Here is a 20,619-nt window from a genome sequence, read left to right as displayed (position 1 = left end):
AGTAAGGTGGAGAGGCAAGGAGGAGAAACCAGGTCCCCAAGATGCTGCTGGAACAGGCACAGGAGAAACCATTATCGAGGGTCACCTCCCAGCTTTGCATCCTCACAGCCCCGAGAAGTGAGGGCCTGTCTGGGACACTGAGCTTAGAGGCTTGGCCCAAATCCTGGTAAGGGCTGTGTGTGTCCCAACGCAGGCCCGGCCAGGGAGCCGGTGCCCTGGACACCACTATGGCTGCCGGACGCTGTCACCTGCAAACACTGGCGGGGCCACTGTGGCCAGGGCCCAGGCAGTGGTGGGAAACATTTCAGAGGAAGAAACAACAGGATATGGTGACAGTGATGCAGGACGGAAGAAAGCACCAAAGACTGCTGGTGACGGTGCTGCCCACTGAAACGGGAAGTGCAATAGGACGGAGGTGCTTGAGGTCAAAGGCCAGCTTGCCAGGACCTTACCTTTCTGAAATTTCTTTGCATACCTCAAGGTGACGGTAGCTTGTCTAAGTATGTGGAGGGGTTTCCACAGACTATGCCCCATGGGTCAAGTCTGGCTTGATGCCTTTTTTTTTAAATAAAGCTTTTATTTTAGAATCGTTTCTGATTTATAGCAAAATTGTAAGACTACTACAAAGAATTCCCATGTACCTCACACTCAGTTTCTCCTATTGCTAACATTATGGAGGTACATTAGTTACAACCAATGAGCCAATACTGACTGAAGGTTATTATTAACTACGTTCACATTTCATTCAGATGTCCTCAGTTTTTCCCTAATGTCCCTTTTCTGTCCCAGGATCCCATGCTATCTTCAGTTGTCACATCTCCTTGAAGTCTCTGTGTCAAGTTTCTTAGACTTTCCTTGTTCTTGAGACCTTGACCGTTTTAGGGAGGACTGGTCAGGTGTATCATAGAATGTCCTTCAATTTGGGTCTGTCTGATGCTTCTCACCCATCACCTGTTTCTGTAAATAAAGTTTTATTGGCACATGGTCCCACCCATTCATTTAGTATCTCTGTAACTGCTTTCGCCTTACTACGCAGAGCTGAGTAGTTGCGCCAGACTGCATGGCCTTAAAATCCAGAAACGCTCATTATGTGGCTCTTTAGAAAAAAAGCTTGCAGATCCCTGGTCTAAGCTATTTTATATGAGTTTAAGCTTAAGCTGCTTAATTCAGGATGCATTCCCCTAGGAGCAGCCACAGCGAACCACTCTGGACAACTTGATCACCACTCGCCATCAGGAGTCTCACCAATTAGCATAATGAATGTTTAAAATGGACTTCTGTGGATGGAAATGGCGTTGTTCGAGACAAGTGGGTTGGAGAAAACATTTTTGAGACACTTTTCACACTTGTTTGAGAAATTCCACCTAAGGGTCCTGTGGTCTATTCCTTAGGGATGGGGCTCAGGTCTGACCCCAAATCAGTCCCACGTCCCACTGCTAGACCAGGGGCCCAGATGGTGCCAGGAGATGGAGAAGCTCAGGTGTGCCTGGGGCCACCAAAGAGGCCAGAGCCAACAGGATCAGCTCCAGGTCGGCCGGGCCCCCGTCTGCTAATAAACTGCACGATCTGCGGGCAGGAATCCGAGGAGGAGGCAGCAGGTCCCGACAGGGAGCAGGAAGCCTGCTCTGCGCTTCCGCTTTTGTTGTGCTGAAGTTCATATAACACAAAATTCACCATTTTAACCATCGTAATGTACAGTTGGGTGGCATTCGGTACGTTCACTATGTCGTGTAATTGTCACCTCTATCTAGTTCCAGAACATTTCATCACCCCAACAGGAGACCCTGTCCCCATGAGCAGTCACTTCCCATCCCCCTCCCCCAGGCCCTGGAAACCACTAATCTTTTTTCTCTATGGATCTGCCTGTTCTGGATGTTTCATATAGATGGGATCACAGAGCATGTGACCTGTTGCGTCTGGTTTCTCTCACTCAGCATGAGGTTTTCGAGGTCCATCCACGCTGTGGCATGACAGAGCTTCACCCCTGTTTATGGCAGAGTAACCTCCACTGTGTGCATTCTGCTTTGAATAGAGCCGGCAGGGGCCACAGCCCGCCTGCCTTGGTGGGTCGCTCCATCTCCCTTAGGTCTGGGGGAGGCACAGGTGGTGCCTACAAGAGTCCAGGAGGACCACTGGACCCAAAGACCCTTTGAAACCCCCAGTGGTCAGGGGTAAAGTGCCCCCGGGCACCTCTTTTTCAGGTGGATGCGATCCTCCCTTTGACTTTCCATCACAGGCCTGCTTCCAGCCTTGGCTTCTCTCGTGGGGCATCTTCCCCGGCGTCTTCCATCTTCTTTATGGGGCGGCTCTGGAATGGGCCAGGAAGCCCATCCATGCACAGGAGAGCCGCCCCAGGCTCCTCACAAGGTGCCCCCTCAACCCGGCGTCGCATGACCTCATCTCAGCACTTGCTCCCTCCATGCTCTTCTGCAGCTGACACTCAAGGCTCTGAGCGAGACAACCTTGCTATAAGAATCAAAAGGCCCCTGAATGCCACATGACCCATAGAGCCTCAGGATGTGGGGTGGGGGGAACCACCCTGTGTGCCGGCTCTGTGCTACAGCTTTGCTGGTCACATGACATTCAGAATCTCTCCTCTGACTCTCTCAGCAGGCCTTGGACTTAGCCAGGTGACGGCAGCAAGAGCATTCCAGACCAAGGGTGCAGCGTGTGCAAAGGCCCTGGGGCAAGAGAGTTCAGGAGGCAGAGCAGAGAAGTTGATTTACTACAGGTCACGTAGCACGTAAGTAGCTGAGTTGGGCTGCCTGGTCCCACTCTGGGCTTCCTGGCAGGGGGCAGCTCTCAGACCTGAGGGCCTGAGGTGGTAAACTCTGGTGGGACGGGCACAGTCACATGCTGAGGGGCGAGAACCAGTCCAGGCACTTTGGCAGAACTGGAGATGTTCCCTTAGGAGCTACGTGTCCTTGTCATCTTCTCTCTCCCCCTCCCCACAATCTCACTAACAGTCGCACCTCCAGTGAGCGGCTCTGCCCAGGCGGTGGCTCCCTGCAGACTCTGTCCAGAGCCCCAGGGTGGATTTTCAACTGCACTTTCTAAAGGCCCTGAAACTAGAGCAGAGCCTTCTGCCTCAGCACTGGGTATCCGGGGTGGGACCGTTCTTTGCAGAGGGTGCCAACCTGTGCACTGTAGGAAGCTGAGCAGCATCCCTGGCCTCCACCTACTGGACGTCAGTCTCCAGACACTGCCAAACGCCCCCTGAGGACAGAATTGCCCCTGGCTAAGAACCGAGCCTTAGATTCAATTTAAAAATCAGCTGCCAGGGGCCACCCCATGGCCCAGTGATTAAGTTTCCGTGCTCTGTTTCGGTGCCCTGGGGTTTCACTGGTTTGGATCCTGGGCGCGGACATGGTACCGCTCATCAGGCCATGCTGAGGTGGCATTCCACATAGCACAACCAGAGGCTCTCACAACTAGAATACACAACTATATACTGGGGGCGGGGGGGCGGTGGTGCCAGCGGCAACAGATGTTAGCTCAGGTACCAATCTTTAAAAAAAAAATAAAATAAAATCAGCTGCCAGATCCGTGGTGTAGTGGTTAAGTTTGGTGTGCTCTGCTTCGGCGGCCTGGGTTTGCAGGTTTGGATCCTGGGTGCAGACCTACACTACTCATCAGCCATGCTGTGGCAGTGACCCACATATAAAGTGGAGGAAGACTGGCACACATGTTAGCTCAGGGCTAATATTCCTCAGCAAAAAAAGAGGAAGATTGGCAACAGATGTTAGCTCAGGGCAAACCTTCCTCAGCAAAAAACAAAAACAAAAACAATGCTGCCTTGGAGAGCCCGCACAGTGAGGAAGGACTAAGTGGGACTCCGTAAATTTTCACAGGTTGCTGTGACGCACTCTGCCTTAAAGAGCTGAGGATAGCACCCAGCCTTTCCTAAGAGCCCATCCCATGGAAGGCTCTAGGCCTGGGCATCCCCCCTCCACCCAGGAGGAACCAGTCAGCAGCCACAAGTTGGGGTCCCAGGGCTGGTCAGCAGCTGGGAAGGTGACTGTGAGCCTTGGGCTTGACTCCTCGGCCTTTCAGAGATGGGCCACCTCTGGAGGCCCCAGGTAACTGCGGTCTTGATGGGCCTGGCCTTGGGAGCTGGCTGTGGCTCGTGGGCAGATGACTGACACAAAAGGAAACTCCGGAGGACAGCTCCCCAGTGAGGCTGGGGACAGGCACTGGAGCTGCTCCATCCTGGATAATTGCTAGGCCACCAATCCACCACCAGGCCCTGTGGTCACTCAGCACCCGGCTGTGCTCCTGCCCCAAACAGCGAGGCAGATGAAGCTGATGGATGGACAGGCACCCCACCCCTCGGCCCTGCCCTGGTGCAGGGAAGCACCCAGAACATTGGGGAAGGGCGGCAGCCGCAGCAGGGGTGTCCCAGGCCTGAGCTATGCTTCTCCTTGTAATCAACTCATTCTGCAAATTCCACAGAGGCCTTTCTGGGTGCTTAAAATATACTCTATAATTTCACTCTTCTCTTAATGCAGCTAACTATATTTCCCAAAAATATAACTTCTCCCTTTGTCTAAAATAGCCTTAGATCACTACAAAGCGTCAGGCTCTGCACTTTTATGCAGCAGGCCAGAAACGCAGCCTCGCAGTTCTGCAGGGCACAGGAGGGACAGAGAGCGCTGGTGGGCCCCGCCTTCCAGGTGGCCCCCCCTTCCCTGGTGCTCCCAGGGGATGTCAGGCATCCTGATCCTACCCGTAGCCGGCATGGACACCTTCTCATCCTTCTGCACCACTCCCACTCTGGTGCCGCCCCACTTTTCAGCTGGGGGCAGCCTCCCAGCTGGCTGTCACCCTGTCTCTGTTCCCTCCTCTCTTCCAGGTGGCTCCTAGTAGCTGGAGCTCCCACCGTTTTCCACATCTTGCCAGTCCTTGTGGTGAGCTGGGAACACTTGCCGGTTTGTATTAGGCACCGGGACTGGGAACACTGCTGCCCCCCACCCAATGCCATGAGAAGCTCATCCTCACCCTCCTCTCTCTGGCCGAATTATCCCCCAGCTGCGAGCTCCAGCGTATCCTCCTGGGCACACATTCCATGCCCCAGATGCTAGCTTCCTCCAGGGACACCTTGGTCCTTGGGTGCACACTTCTGGCCTGGTCCCATCAGCCCCAACGCATTTACGCGGCCCCTCCCAGCAGCTCCTGGAGGATCTGGGGATTGGTGGGGGGTGGGTCTGGGAGGTGCCAGGGTCTCACTGGGTGTCAGCATTCTATTGTGCCCCTAGAAGACCGTGTTGCTTGGAGGCAGGATGCAGGTGGCCTCAGGGACCACAGTGTGGCTGGAAACCTCAGGGAGGGTGCAAGACAGGGAGGGGACCCCACACAGCCCCCACCACCCTCAGCCAGAGCTCAAACACTCTGGCTGTAAAAACACTCCCAGCTGCCTGTGGGACACAGAGCGAGCGAGCAGGAGAGCAGAAAGCCCTTCATGGAGGCTCGAGTTGGAGCCGGCCTTGCCGAACTTTATGGAAAGTCTGTCGGAGTTCTCCTTTCCCCACCAAACTGCAAGGCCTACGATCCTGACACTGCATCTGATCTGTGCGTTTTTCCCCCATACCAAGCAATTCTCCAGCACCAGCTGCAAGCGTACAATTCAACTCAGTTCTGACACTATCCACCTGGAGGGAGCATCAGATTGCACAGGGTAAGGGCTCAGTCCCACCAGGCTCCACACACACCTTCCTACAAACCAGAGGCTCCCACAACCCCCGCTTTGGGCTCAATTAATTTGTGAGAGTGGCTTGTAGAACCTAGAAAACCCATTTACTCCCTAGACTCTTGGTTTATTATAAAAGATACAACTCAAGCCACAGCCAGATAGAAAGGATGTGAAGGGCAAGGCATGGGGGAAGGGGCACAGACCTTCCACACCTTCTCCAGGGGCACCATCCTCCCAGCACCTCCATGTGTCCACAGGCACAACTGATTAAATCACCGACCATGGGTGACTGAGTATGAACCTCCAGCCCCTCTCCCCTCCACAGAGGTCAGGGGGTGGGGCTGAAAGTTCCAGCCCTCTAATCACAGGTTCCCCTGGCAACCAGCCCCACCCTTGGGGCGTTCCCAAAGTCCTGTTACTAACACGGCGGAAGATGCCCTGCCAAGCTCATCATGGGAAATTCTAAGGGTTTCAGGAGCCCTGCGCCAGGCACTGGAGGGAGACCAAATGCATGTTACTTATGACAAATCACAATACCACAGATCCCCTGTAGGTAGACGGAAGTTTATGAATATATGTATCTATACTTGGCATGGACACAAATGCAGAAAGACATGAGTTGGAGATAGGAAGCATCTGGAACAAGGGTGGGAATCTGGTTTCCTTATATTTGGGCAGAGGGAGCTGAGCAGAAGGTAAGAAGGCACAGAGAAAGTTAACTGTGGTTAAGTTCTGGAATGTTCTATGTGCATGCAGAGGTATGAGGGGCCAGCAAACCTTCCCTGTAAAGGGCCAGGTGGTAAATATTTTCAGCTTTGCAGACCATAGGGTGTCTGTGTCACAAGTGCTCCACTCTGCCGTCTAATGTGGAAGCCGCCACAGACGGTATGTAAATGAGGGGGCGTGTTTGTGTGCCAATAAAACTTGACTCAGAGAAACAGGCGCCGGCAGATTTCACATGTAGGCTGCAGTTTGCCAATCCTTGCTATAAGGAAAAACAGACTGAAAAAATGAAGCACTATAAGAAAAAAAGCAAAGAAAAGCATGTGGGTGGAACCAAAAGTGATAATATAAAATGCGTCACCATCTTGCCAAAGTGGGGCAGAGAACCACGCATGCTCCCCACAGCAAAACCCACCACAGCGCCCAGTGTTTCCTGCTGGGGAGAAGCTTAAAGGGGAAGAGTCGAACCACAGCCGACAGCTGGCTTAGGTTCAGAAAGTCACCCCCAGAAGAACAGGTGTGGATGGGTGACAAAATGACAGGGCATAGGAACCAGCGCCAACTGCAGCAGAAAGCTCTTTCCTCGTGTTCACCTGTAAGAAAAGCTGCAGGGAGCGTGTCCCCTCAGCTGGGGGTCCTCCAGTCGGCCACTGCATGTTTTTTTGGTGCTGACGAGCAGTTCTTAAAGTAACATTTCAAGATGACACTAAAAGTCAGCCTGGAAGTCCAAACTTGGATGGAAAACCCGACCCTCGCACCCGAGTGTGCTTTGTCAGAGGGAACAAAGACAAGAGGGGATTTCTGGTCGAGGGTGGGCGGTGACTGTTACCCTGGCTGTGGCTGGCCGTGGGGAGAGAAGCAGCACCAGCCACCAATTCCTGGGAATGAACGAGAACACTGGCCGGAAGCTGCATCCCTGCGTGCCAGCCACCCCGAGATGCAACGGTGCTGAATCGTGCTGGGTTGTTGCGTAACTACAATGGCAAAATGTGACCAAAAACCCCTGAAACTATTTGGGCCCAGAACACCTGAAATCTTTCTTTGCGTGCATTTGGCCTAAAACTTATTCTCAACTGGGACAATTTTGCCCCTCTGGGGACCCTTGGTGATATCTGGGGACACTTTTGGTTGTCACAGCTGGGCAGGGGGTGCTACTGGCACATGGTGGGCAAGGCCAGCAATGCTGCTGAACATTCTACAATGCACCGGACGGCCCACAAAAGAGAAGGATCAGGCCCCAGGTGGCGGAGGCGCAGAAGCATGGCCTTCATCCCCGAGTGTTTCTGTCCGTGAGGCCTCAAGGCGACCCCACATGAGGCATTATTCATCCTCGTCCCCTATGCGATTTGACCTGCCCCTGTTTCCCTCCTGCCCCGGGATCTGGCCTCAGCTCCTGTGTTCCTTTGGGCTGCTCTGCTGACCCAAGACCTCTCAAACTGCTTCCCCAAACATCCTGGGGAGGCTGCGCCATGAACAGAAGCAATACCCCGGACTTGCAGCTGCCAGGGTGGGGCCCACCTCCTTCCCGGGCTCTCAGATGCTCGGCACCTTCTCCTCCATCCTCGCACCACAGTATCCGCCTATGATGTCCAACCTCCCAGAATCCCACGGCTGGCTCTCACTCTGCCTCCCCTGTGATCGGTGATCCTGATGTTTGTAGCACTGACCTTCCGGCAACCCAGCCTTGAAGAAAGCCAGGCCAGTCAGAGCCTTGACTACTGGCTGGAGCGTGGGGGATGACTTCTGAGAGCTCTCATCTGCTCCCTCCCTCCCGCCAGCTTAGTGACCCCCCTCAGCTCACCCAAGGCAGGAGCTCCAACACAGCCAGGTGTCCAGCAACTTCAGCCAAATGCCCAAGGTAGCCTGCACACCCAGACCCTGTCCTGGACTTGTGTGGCCAGTGCACCTCTCCCTGGGGCACCCTATGCCGCTGCCCAGACTCTCCCAAGCCCATGCCCCTTGCCCCCCATCCGTCTGCCTGCTGACATCCCACCTTCCCTCAAGAGGCCAAAGGACCAAGCACTCTGAGGGACTCTCTCCCCAGAACACCTGTGTTCAGATAAAGCAGACACACCCAGGCCTTTGGGACCCTCGGCCTCGGGAGACAGACAGACAGACATCAGATAAAGGCTCTTGGCCCAGACACTCCTCTTGCTGTGAACGCCCTGGTCCCCCTTTGCCAGTGGGAACACCAGTGGACTCCCCTGCTCTGTCCTGACCATGGGCCCCGCCCCCATGGCCCCTGCCTTGAAGTGGGTCCCAACCAGGGGACTCCCTCCCTCTGTGCTGACACTGACCTACCCCCACCATAGCCTGTGCCCTGAAGTGGGTCCTTGGAGGCCTGTCTATGGCCACAGGCCCCTTTCTCAACACTCGCTCCTCCTGGCACACTCATCTCCTCTCACGGCTGACATGCGAGGTGCAGGGCTGAGCAGCCGGCCAGGAGGCACCCCAGCTTGCCACCTGTCCCCGGCCCCTCTCGGCCCATGCAATCTGTGGGTTGTGCGACCGGACAACCTCTAAGGCCTGACAAGCTCTGGCGTCGGGGGTGTCTTTGTGCTGCCGGCACTTGGGTCTCCCTTGGACGAAGCACCCCAGACCTCCGTGCTCACCAACGCCCCAGGGGCAGCTCCAGGCAGTGCTGTGTGGGCCTCTCTGAGCTGCTTCCTCCCCTCCGCCTCTCTGCCTGCCCGGCTCTGACCCTTCCGCCCGGGGAGCACGCATGGCCCGTGCAAACACTCCCCGCTGCTTCCCAAGGCCCTGGGCAGTCTGCCGGTGTGTTATTCACTGCCCATCGGTCCCAAATGCCAGCCTCCCTCTGGGTGCCGGCCTTTCAGTAGGTGCAGCGGGCACACGGAGGTGGGTGACACGGACAGGCGGACCTAGAAGTGTCTACCTGCCCCCACCTCGGCACGCCGAGGAGGGCCTGGATATCGGAGCAGGCTGCTGGCCACGACTTTGCTCTCTCACCAGGCTCGGCTCAGTCAACCCCAAGAGTACCCAGTGGGATCATCTCTGTGTGGGCCTAGCCCCCTCCATCCTCCTGTCATTGACCTGGTGGGGGCCGCTGCTGGGGGGAGCACTGACCTGGTCAGGGCGGGGAGGGGGCCAGGGCCTAGGAGAAACCCCAACCGCAAACTCGGCCATACAAAGGATGGAAGTTGTGAGACAACTACTGAAAGACAAACAGAACATAATCTTATCCACAGGATGGACTATTACTCAGCCGTAAAGAGGAGGGAAGCCCTGACCCATGCTACATCGTGGATGAACCTCAAAAGCCTCATGATGAGTGCGAGAAGCCAGATGCAAAAGGTCACACAGTGCATGGTCCCATTTATATGGAATGTCTAGGATGGGCAAATCCATAGAGACAGAAAGCAGACTAGTGGGAGCCAGGGAGTCGGGGTGGGAGATGGGGAGGGACTGTACATGGGGATGGGGTTTCTTTTTGGGATGATGGGAATGTTCTGGAATTAGATAGAGGTGGTGGTTGCACAACATTGTGAATGTGTGCTAAAAAATACTGAATTGTTCACTTGAAACAGGTGAATTATATCTCAGTAAAGCTCTTAAACAGAATCCCTAACTGCAGAGGCACATCTCTGGTTCCAGAAACTTCCATGTCTGTCACCTTGGCTGAGTAGCTTCACCTGTGTACCCCCAAGGCTGGGTAGAGGCTGGGCTGTCAGTGCCCCACGGGAGAGAAGGATATGGCCTGGGCAGGTGTCCCCGAGGGCAAAGTCAAGGTAAATGATTGCATGTGGTTCTGGTTACCTGCCCAGGTCAGCTGGCCCAGTGCTGATGGAGGGAAGAGGGAACAGACCCAGCAGCTTGGTAGGTGGAGGAGAGGGGCTGGTACTCGGGACTGAGGTTGGCACAGATCCTAGTCCCAGGACAGGCTCCTCTGGGGCCCTTAGAGGTGGGTTGGGGACAGCAGTGAGCTCCAGGACTCCCTTGGTCTCATTTCTTGCTGTCCCCGGTCACCAGCCTTCTGTGGGCGTGCTAGGCAGCTCGAGGTATCATCGCCTCTCAGTCCCTTCTCTCTGCACGCACCAGGCCATGGTGGCCACACAAAGGCCCCCAAACTTGGCACACAGCAGCCTCTGGCCACTTGGAAAAATGGCCCAGCCAACAAGGATCCTCCTTTCATTTCTGCTTTTGAAATTAAACCCTTGTGCACATCGGCAATGGCAGAGACATTTGCTACATTTCAGGAAAGACAAACAGAATCCTGGCCTCAGCCCTCGCCCTCAGTGCCTATGCTGCGGTCTGTGGGCTGAGGGAGAGGAGCATGTTCTGGGCACACTCTGTGGCCAACGCAGTGGCCGACGCCATGGGCTGCTGCATCTAGAGTCGCCAGATTCTCCGAGGGGTGTGGGATGGGCAATGGACCTTCGCACGAAGGCAGGAGGACCCCTAGCTGCTCACTGCCCTGGTGAGCCTGCCTTCCGCACCTTCAGTGCCCTGAGCTCAGACTACAGTCTTGCATGGACGGCGTGTTTCCGGGGGTGGTTCGGAGGGCGGGTGGCAGTGGCTGAGCGTGGCTGAGTGCGACCGTGTGAAAATGGTGACAGGAACAGTTAACTGCAGCAGGCGGGCGGATCAGCTGATTGGAACCGGCTTTCCACAGTGCCTCCTTCCTGTTTTCTGGTCAGAATTGCACATCGAGGCTGCAACCCGCGCCCGGGATGGGGGGGGCACCCGGAGACACCCAAACCTCAAAACCACTCAACTTCTCCTTTTGAGGAGCTGAGAAAAAGTCCCGAACGCTGCAAGTGGTGTGCTGATCTTTAGCCTTCTGTGGCCCCAGCCAAGCTGAGAGAGGAGACCTTCCACAGAGACTCAGAGAGGTGCCAGAAACTCAGGCTCAGGCTCAGGGTCAGGCTGGGGCCAACCCTGGGCCAGCCATGGTGGCCTGTGGTGTGGCCTGGGGAACCCAGACTGTTCTGGGTTGACTTGTGTCTCCCAAAAAGATATGTCCAAATCCCGATCCCCAGAACCTGTGAGTGGAAATAGGATCTTCGCAGATGTAATTAAGGTAAGGATCTCGAGGTGAGATCCTCCTGGATTTAGGGTGGACTCTGAATCCAACGACGGTGTCCTTATAAGAGACAGGAGATTAGAGACGCAGAGAGACGGGGAGAAGGCCATGCAGAGACGGAGGGAGAGCTGGGAGTGATGCAGCCACAAGCCAAGGAATGCCACAGGGTTGCCGGCAGCCACCAGAAGCCGGGAGAGCGGCCTGGGGTGGACTCGCCCTCAGAGCCTCCAGAAGGAGCCAGCCCCGCCCACACCTTATTTCCGACTTCTGGCCTCCAGACTGTGAGGGAAGAAATCCCTGTCGTTTTAAATCCCCCTGGTTGGTGGTACTTTGCGATGGCAGCCAAGACACCTGCACACCAGCGCACTTCTCTGGGGTTTTGTTTCCCCATCTTTAAAATATGAGAGCTGTTGTAAGGACTCAGAGATGATGGATGAAAACCGAGGCGCCTGAAGCCTGATGCCCAGTGGGCCCGAAGGCTTGATAACTAAGTATTCCTGTTGTTAGAAAGGGACTCTTGGCTTAGCTCACAATGGCTGGCACTGACTTGTGGACAATTTCTAAACAGTCAGCACCTGAAAGAAACGGTGACTGGGTCTTGTGGGATGGCAAGCTGTGACTCTAAGGCAGCTGTTCTCACCCAGGGGAGATTCCGCCCCCAGGGGATATTTGGTGATATCTGGGGACATTTTCAGTTGTCACAGCTCAGGGGAGGGGGTGCTACTGGCAGCTGGCAGGGGAGGCCAGGCATGCTGCTCCACAGCCTGCAGGGCCCAGGACAGCCCAGGAGAGAACGACCCGGCCCCAGACGTTGGCAGTGCCAAGAAGCCCAGCTCCAAACTAAAACAATCTTCTCCCTTGCCAAACAGTCGCCCCAGGAAGCACGTTCACAGCTGTGACGTGCTGAGATCTGGCGCAAGCCTGTTCTGGAAGCTGGCATGGGCACCGCCCTCCAGCAGCTCCTAACTGCTGGGGAGACTCAGCCGAGATGGCTCACACTGCCCAGGAGGCTTGAGGGCAGCAGCGGGGCGAGGTCAGAGGTGTCTGACTCATGGGGTGCCGACGCCCACCCCAGAGGGTGACTAACAGCCATCGAAGAATGTGCTGGAATCCCTCGGGGCAACTGCAGGGGAGGCGCCAGAGGTCACAGGAGGAATTATGGGCCCCCAGGACGGCTGCTGGGCTGGGGCAGCCGCTGAGGAAGAAGTTGGCAGACACCGCCAGCTGTCACTCAGTGGGGGCTGCTGTGGGCTGACTTGTGTCTCCCAAAAATCACACGTCCATATCCTCACCCCTGGAACCTGTGAAAGTGGCCTTATTTGGAAATGGGGTCTTTGCTGACGTGATTAGTTAGGATGAGGTCATCCGGGATTGGCGAGGGCCCTAAGTCCAAAGACTGGTGTCTTTATAAGAAGAGAAGGCCATGTGATGACAGAGGCAGGGACTGGGTGACGGGTCCACAAGCCACAACGCCTGGGGCCCAGAAGCTGGAGAAGGCCAGGAAGACGCTCCCCCAGAAACTCCGGAGGGAATGCGGCCCTGCCCACATCTTAATTTCAGCCTTCTGGCCTCCAGAACCACGAGAGGCTAAGTTTCTGCTGTTTTAAGCTCCCTAGTTTGTGATGACTTCTTACAGCAGCCCTAGGAACCTCATCCAGGAGCCCTGCATGGTCTTGAGCTAGAAAAGGAAACCACACCGTGTCACGCGAGGCTTCAGGGCTCGACGTCCTCACCAAGCCCTGGCACACCCACCCACCAGCCTGGCTCCTCGAGGGGTGAACGGCCCATATGGTGAAATGTTTGACTCGGTAAACGCCAGCTCTATCCCCTCCCTCACATACTGGTTGCCAACATCATGGGCCGCCTGCAGTGTCTCCTCCAAGACCCTGTGCATCAGCTCACATCGCTGCAGGAAGCGGGGCGTGCAGCACAGCAGGGTGTTATGGGAGAGCCCACGTTCACACAGCTGTCACTACACTGTACTGTTCTAATTGTTCTATCTTTTTATTAGTTATTGTTGTTACTCTCCAGCTGTGTCTAACTTATAAACTAAACTTTATCAGAGGTCTGTATGTATAAGAAAAAACAGTATGCATGGGGTTTGGTACTGTCGTGGCTTCAGGCATCCACTGGGGTCTTGGAACGTATCCCCCGCACGTGAGGGGGAACTATTGCACTATAATATCTTATTAAATTAAGAAATAAAGAAAAGAAAGCAGAGTCCGAGACCCCAGACCCACAGGCGCAGAGCCCCGAGCCCACGTGCTGCCTCGGCCCTCACCAGGCGACAATGGTTATGCTATATTCTGAGACATGGATGCGTCTTCCCCTAAAACCTCGAGAGTGACGGACACGCAATTTCTCCCACTGCCCATGCTTCCAGAAGGCTCACTCACAGCGACCCATCAATGGCTTCCATGGGCTATGGCCAATGGGGATACTGGACAGAGGGCAGAGGGTGTTACCTGCCCTGTTGCCTCTATGGCGCTGCCAGGCAGCCCCCTGCCACCTCGGGCCCCTGCCCCTGCCCCACTGTCATCCCCCCCCCCACCGCCAAGGCTGCACTACACCTTGCTGGCTTGATTCCACCCCCTCAGTCCCCGGAAACACCCCATCATGAACTGTTCAGTTTGAACACACCATCTTTTTTTCTGGGTCCTGGAGTATAGACTGCTGTCCCACAGATGTCAAGAGCGTATTAATCAGGTTTTTCTGTTTATATTCTGGTGGTTTGACACCAGGGCTTGGCTGACCCTGGAGGGACCACAGAGAGCAAGGGACTCTCCTCTAAGCACGCCTGCCGTATGGAGACCAACCTGTCCAGAGCCCACCCCCACCTGTCATGGGGCTCTCACTCAGGGCCACCATTCTCCTGCCCTGATCAGCCCAGGGCCAAGGACCAGATAACCTGGCACTCCCACACTAGAGCTCCGAAATTACGCAAACTGGCCAGTCTGAAGCCTGCTTGCCTTGCCTCCCCCGATCCTTCCTGTGAAAACCGTCACAGACTCCTGCCTACGTTTTCCCTGCTCCCACCGCTGCCCGACTGACCCACGGGCCTCCCGTGTGGTCCCGTGTGGCTCACAGAGCCTCCTGTTTCTAGGGAACCACGAATGCAAGAAACTACCTTCTCCACAGCAGCACCCTCGCTGGACCTAAACAGTAATAAAAGCCACGCAGTAAGGCCCGCTCACCTCCAGCACGGGGCCGGCGCCCAGGATGGTCCTCTCGACGCCGCTGGCGTAGCCCTTCTGGCTCAGCGCGGTGAGGCAGTGGATCAGGAAGTTGGTGCTCTGTGTCTTCCCGGACCCGCTCTCGCCAGAGATCACGATGCACTGATTGACACGCTTGCGGAGCATGGCGTAGTAGGCCACGTCGGCCAGCGCAAACACGTGCGGCTCCAGCTTGCCCAGCTGCTGGTTCTCGTACATCTTCACGTACTTGGGGTTGTAGATGGGGAGGAACTTGAAGGGGTTGACGGCCACGAGGATGCTCCCCGCGTACGTGTAGATCTTCTGCTGCAGGAAGCGGTGCTTGAGGTTCTTCAGGAGGTTCGCCTCCGTCAGCTCGGGGAGGTTGCACAGGTCATCAAAGTCCGCCTGCTGCCGTGGCAGGAGGCCACGCTCCACCAGGCGCCGGGTGGCCGTGGCCTGGGCCACCAGCTGCATGTGCACATACTTGATGGTCCCGTCCGCATTGCGCTCCTGCAGCAGGAAGTAGTAGCCGTCCTCCTGCGGGTGCTCGTCCTGCGCCCGCCGTGGCCACAGCAGCACGCGGTGCACGGGCGAGTCGTTGGCGTCCAGCACCCACTCCTCCCCGCCCGTCTCCTTGACCTCCACCAGCACGTAGCGCTTGGAGCCGTCCAGCCGCAGGCTGGTGATGGCATCCTGGATCACGTCGGATGTGGTGCTGTCCTTGGTGGCGGTCACACGGCATGAGGCCTGACCCTCGTTGGTGGCCAGCTGCGGGTAGATGTGCAGGTGGTAGGCTGCCTGCCCCCGGCAGCCGGAGCTGCCCGCCTCGTTCACACTCATCCTGCCAGCCGCCTGGCCTCAGCATGCCTCCCGGGCTCGGGGCACGCGTCCTGGAGCTGGAAGGGAGGTGGTGGCACAGTTAGGGGGGTGGTGGGACACACTGACGACTGCCCCTGGATGGACAGCCTCAGACCCGCAGCCCGAATACCCTGCCCCGATCAGGTTCCCCTGAAAAACCAGAAGGGCGGAAGAGCCTCCGTCTGTCCTTAAACATGAACTTTCACCCAAGGATTGTGGCTCTAGCAGAGTGACAACACCAGAACCCCCCCAAGATCAAACCCTTCCCCTGGAGTTCGCTCCATCCCAGCCAGTCCTTCCACATCCAGAGTCAGCGTCTCAACCCTCAAGTCCAATGGCCACGAGGACATCTCAGCTAAGCCTTTCCTGGCCCATGTCCTGCCTGGCCTCTCCCTGTGAACAAAATTTCCTCTGGCAGCTCCCCAAGCAAATGAAGACTTGGCCCCACGAGCCTTGGTTATGTCCCCACACACACGAGGGGCAAAGAGGGGCGTGTGGGGATGAGCAAGACGAAATGTGCTCCGAAACTCCAGGTCCCTGGAGCCCCGTGGAGGAGGATGAAGTCAGGGAGGGCCCGCAAAAACTCGTTCGAGAAAAGTGCTCAGAGTGCGTTTGCTTCTAGAACCGCAAACCCCACTGTAACCATGACAAGAACATCTGACAGACACAGACCAGGGGCATCCCGCGGGACCCGGCCAGTCCTCCCCAAGACCCCAAGGTCATGAGCAACAAGGAAAGACGAGGAGCTGTCCCAGACCAGGGGAAGCTGGGCAGATGTGATGACCACAGGCAGTGGGGTCCCTGAAAAGACAGGTCCTCGAGCAGAGAGAGCATGGGCACAGAAGAACAGGTGACGTCCGAGTAATGTCAGGAGGTCCGTCACTGACAGTGGACTGACGTCGATTTCTCAGCTGCGACAGACGCGCTGGTAACGGAAGACGTTCACATTGGGGGAGGCTGGGCACGGGGCATATGGGCTCTCTGCACGGTCTTTGCGACTTTTCTGTAGATCCAAAATGACTCCAACAGAAAAAGTTTATTTTAAAAACTGCATTTGCTACTTGAAGGCATTGCAGGAAAAACAGAAAATGCAGCCAATGCTGGCAACGGCTCATTTTATGTCATGGAGCAAGAGGCATAAATGCAGTGTGGGTCACGTGCAGGCTCACTGTGTGCCACCCAACTGTGGCTGAGAGTACACAAATGAAACAGACCTCGGCTCACAGCCCAGTAGGAAAAGCAGACAGGCAAACCACAGTGAGAGTGTATCCAAGTACATGAGAAAACATTCTTCCCAAGAACCAGAGAAGGCTTTAGGGGAACAGCAACATCTGAGTGGGGTTCTGAAGGATGAAGAGGAGTTTGTTCAACAGGAAGGCAAAAGGAGGGAAGAGGGTAAGGTAGGCCGGCCCTTTGTTTTTGTACATAAAATTTTACAGGAACGCAGCCATGCCTGTTCACTTACATAGTGTCTACGGCTGCTTTTGTTGTAACAGCAGAACTGAATAGTCATGAGGGAGACAGTAACATTAAGGCCTGCAAAGATGAACAGACTTATTTTCCAGTCCTTTACAGAAAAGGTTTGCTGACCTCTGCCCTAGGCAGAAGCATGACTCAGCATTGTGAGCAAGAGGCCACAGAGGCTGAGACCACCCGGGATGTGGGAAACTGAGTCTGGCAGCAGTGTTGGGGGGGCGGGGAGGAGGGAGGCAGAACAAAACTATAAATTATGAAGCTCCTACAGTAGTTCACACAGCAGCAGGTAGTAGCAACAGGTAGGAAGGTTGGGGGAGATGGGAATATTTAATTTCTTAAACTCTCCCCCAAATTATTAAGTAATTTTAGTTTATTTCCTTCCAGTTTAACAGATGTTATACATATTTTAATAAAACTTGGATTTCTTTACGGGATATGTTGGTGTACGTGAACATTTCTCCGTGTCATGAAACACACTTCGAAACCTGATTTTTCATTGCTTCCTGGGTCGCCACTGTATACAGAAAATCACGAGGTATGTGACCCTTCTGCTACCACTGGGCATTTGGTTTCCAATCTCTTGGACACACATCTTCATGTGCAACTCTGAGCATTTCCTGGATCGACTCGCTCCTAGGAATTAGCAGGAAAAAGGATATGAACATTGCGCAGCGCCTTCGTTCCAGCAGACACCGTGTCCTGCAGAGAAGCTGTATTAAGTGATGCGGCTCCCCCACTTGGGAGACACTTTGGCAATTTCTTTAGAAGTCAATCACATGCCTAGCATGGACCCAGCAGGTCCACACTCCTAGGCGTTACTGAAGAGAAATGAAGCAGGTGTCCGGACGGACACTGTACACGAATGTCCTTTGCAGCATTGTTTCTAAGAGCCTCAAGTGGAAAACGAGCCAAATGTACATTGCCTGGTGCGTGGACGAACCATCTGGCACACAACGGAACGCCACTCAGCCAGGAGAAGCGACCAACCTCTGATCCTCAGAATGGCATGGGACAACTCAAAGGCATCTCAGAACTGGTGTGCTGAGTGAAGAAGCCAGACGGAAAAGAGGACATGCAGACCCAGCAATCCTGCTCCTAGGTATCGACCTCAAAGGACTGAAAACAGGGACTGACACGAACCCTTGTACACGATGCTCACAGCGCCACTGTTCACAATCGCCCAATGGGGAAACAGCCCCAGTGTCCATCAGCTGATGACGGATAAACAGAATGTGGTCCATGCAGACAGTGGAATATTATTCAGCTATGAAAAGGAATCAGGTTCACCATGGAGGAACCTCAGAAACCTCATGCTGAGTGAGAGAAGCCAGACACGAAAGGCCACATATTCTATGATTCCTTGTACACGAAACATCTAGAATAGGCAAATCCATAGGGACAGAAAGCAAATTAGCAGGTGGCAGGGGCCGGGGGGGCTAGGGGTGGGGAGTAACTGCTCATGGGGATGGGGTTTCCTTTCGGGGGATGGAAATGTTCTGGAACCAGATAGAGACAATTGCATGACATTGTGAATGTACTAAATGCCACTGAATTGTTCACTTTAAAATGGTGAACTTTATGTTACATGAATTTCACCTCAATAAAGTTTTAAAAAAGAGGACATACTGCATGATTCCCTGTATATATAATTCCAGAAAACGCAAACCAATCTATAGAGACAGAAAGCTGGTCAGTGGCTGTTTGAGGGAGGGGACAGGGCAGGGTAACAAAGGGGGCTGGGGAGATTTTCCAGGTAGATGGATGGTTCACTGTCTTGATGGGGGGGGTGGTCTCACAGAAAATAGCACAACGTATAGAGCATCAATTACGCCTAATAAAGCTGTTTTAAAAAATCACATGGAATATGAAGGGACCCGGTGCCCCAGGTGTGCATCTTTTTAAAACTTCTCGCTCTGTTTTTGAAATGTCTAACCCTTAAGCCCAGTCACTGAGTTTCTTAGACGCCACAGCAAGGAAACAGTTGGGAAGCTGTGAGCGTGACGGGTGTTCAGAGGCACCAAGGGGTGCTGCTGCCTGGCCAACCCGACAAGACAAAAGATAGAACATTCGCGGGCAGCACCATGCGGCCGCGAAGGTGCATAGTTCATGTGCTTCCGAGCCCCGTGAGAGAGGCAGGAGAGCAAACCGTGGATATGCATCCTCATCAAAGCCCCCCACATGCCTGCTCATGAGCACACACCACTCATGGGTGCATGAGCACACAACACGTGCAGGCACGAATATGCACTCATATGAACACACCCACGCTCACGTGCACACACATGCATGTTCATGCGCACACAGAGAAAGCACACACACAAACACGGACATGTGCATGAACACAGTTTCATAGGAACACAACCACACAGAACACTCATGCACACAGAGAACACATATGCACACCCATGAAACTACACACAAACATGGACACTGTGCATGCACAGCACCTTCATATGAACACACATATGAACACACATGTGTACCCCCCCGCATGGAGCCCAGGCTTCGGGTGGAGCTGGCCCCTTCAGTGACCTGCACTAGTGGAGCCATGGTGGGCGTGTACCACGACTTCCAGAGGCACCATCCAGCTCAAGGCCAGGGGCTCTGCCCTGTCTCATGCCCAAGCTGCCCGGATGTGGGCGCTGGAAAGGGCACGTGGATGTGCCTGCGTTCTCCTCACAGGAGACAAGGGCCTGAGCAAGACGCCATCAGAGCCCAATGATATGATCTCGCTCCTGCTCCAGAGGCCTCCGCCACCTGCCTGGTGAGGGTCAGCTGACACTTGGACAGACTGTGGGACGCACAGCCAGCAGCACTCTGTGCTGTCCCACATCCTCCAGGGCCAGTTGATCATCAGGTGCCCCTGGAGTCCCATAGGGGATGTTTGTAGCTCTGGGCCCCTTAGTGGGGGGAGCAGAAGGAGACCCCATGCTCAGAGCCGTGGGGCAGTCACAGGCCCAGCTGATGCTCACCCCACCCCCAGGCCAGGAGGAAGTAGATAAGGCTTGCTCAAGGCCACTGCTGACCGCCAGGATGAGGGGAGGACAGCGAAAGAGAAGGCACAGGCAGGGGGGCGGGGAGGGCAGAAACCCTCAGGGCCCACCTGCCCTGCCTTGCAGCAGCTGCCTCTTCAGCCATCCTAGCCTACACAGGCCCCTCACTCTGTATCCTGGGAAATCCCTTCGCCCCGACCTGTCTTTGCGGCCGCCCTGCCCGGCCAGCCTCACTTGGCCCTTCTCCCCAGGAAGCCTACACTCTCCTCCCAGAGCAGCTCTTTCCCCACTTCCTGGGTGGTTTGTCTGGGGAAGGACCCTCCCACTGCAACAGTCCACATGCCTTAAAACCTGAGACACTAACAGAGCCTTCTCCAGCCCAGGGGAGAGCTGAGTTCGCTCATCACTTCCATGCAGCCTGGAGCCAGCCCTTCCTGAGCCCACCTGCCCCTCAGTCCACCATCCCCCCATGCAGTAGAAACCACTGTCCCCTCCCCAAAGATGCTGCCAAGCTCCTGCCAGACACACTTGCTGGCCAGCAGCCCCTCCTAGTGCTGCTTACTTGCTCTGGAGCCCGGGGGATGGCAGTGTCACCTGGACCTGACCTGTGCAGGCATCCCTCCTGCCCTGCTCCCCATGCTC

The 20,619-nt window shown here is 55.2% G+C and overlaps 1 protein-coding gene across 20 annotated transcripts in view; it reads right to left on the bottom strand.

Annotated features, from left to right (window-relative positions):
* Positions 1-20,619, bottom strand: part of MYO9B (myosin IXB) — an 84,902-nt gene that overhangs the window by 51,703 nt on the left and 12,580 nt on the right. For all 20 annotated transcript variants that reach the window (XM_070246639.1, XM_070246626.1, XM_070246638.1 and 17 more), the window contains exon 2: positions 14,651-15,546. In XM_070246639.1, the coding sequence (XP_070102740.1) occupies positions 14,651-15,490 (840 nt within the window). In that variant the 5' untranslated portion in view covers positions 15,491-15,546. The remainder of the gene's footprint in view (positions 1-14,650; positions 15,547-20,619) is intronic.

Source organism: Equus caballus, chromosome 21 (genome assembly GCF_041296265.1).
Source record: "Equus caballus isolate H_3958 breed thoroughbred chromosome 21, TB-T2T, whole genome shotgun sequence".
In the NCBI taxonomy this organism is placed as follows: Eukaryota; Metazoa; Chordata; class Mammalia; order Perissodactyla; family Equidae; genus Equus; species Equus caballus.
This window is presented reverse-complemented; position numbering and strand designations above follow the sequence as displayed.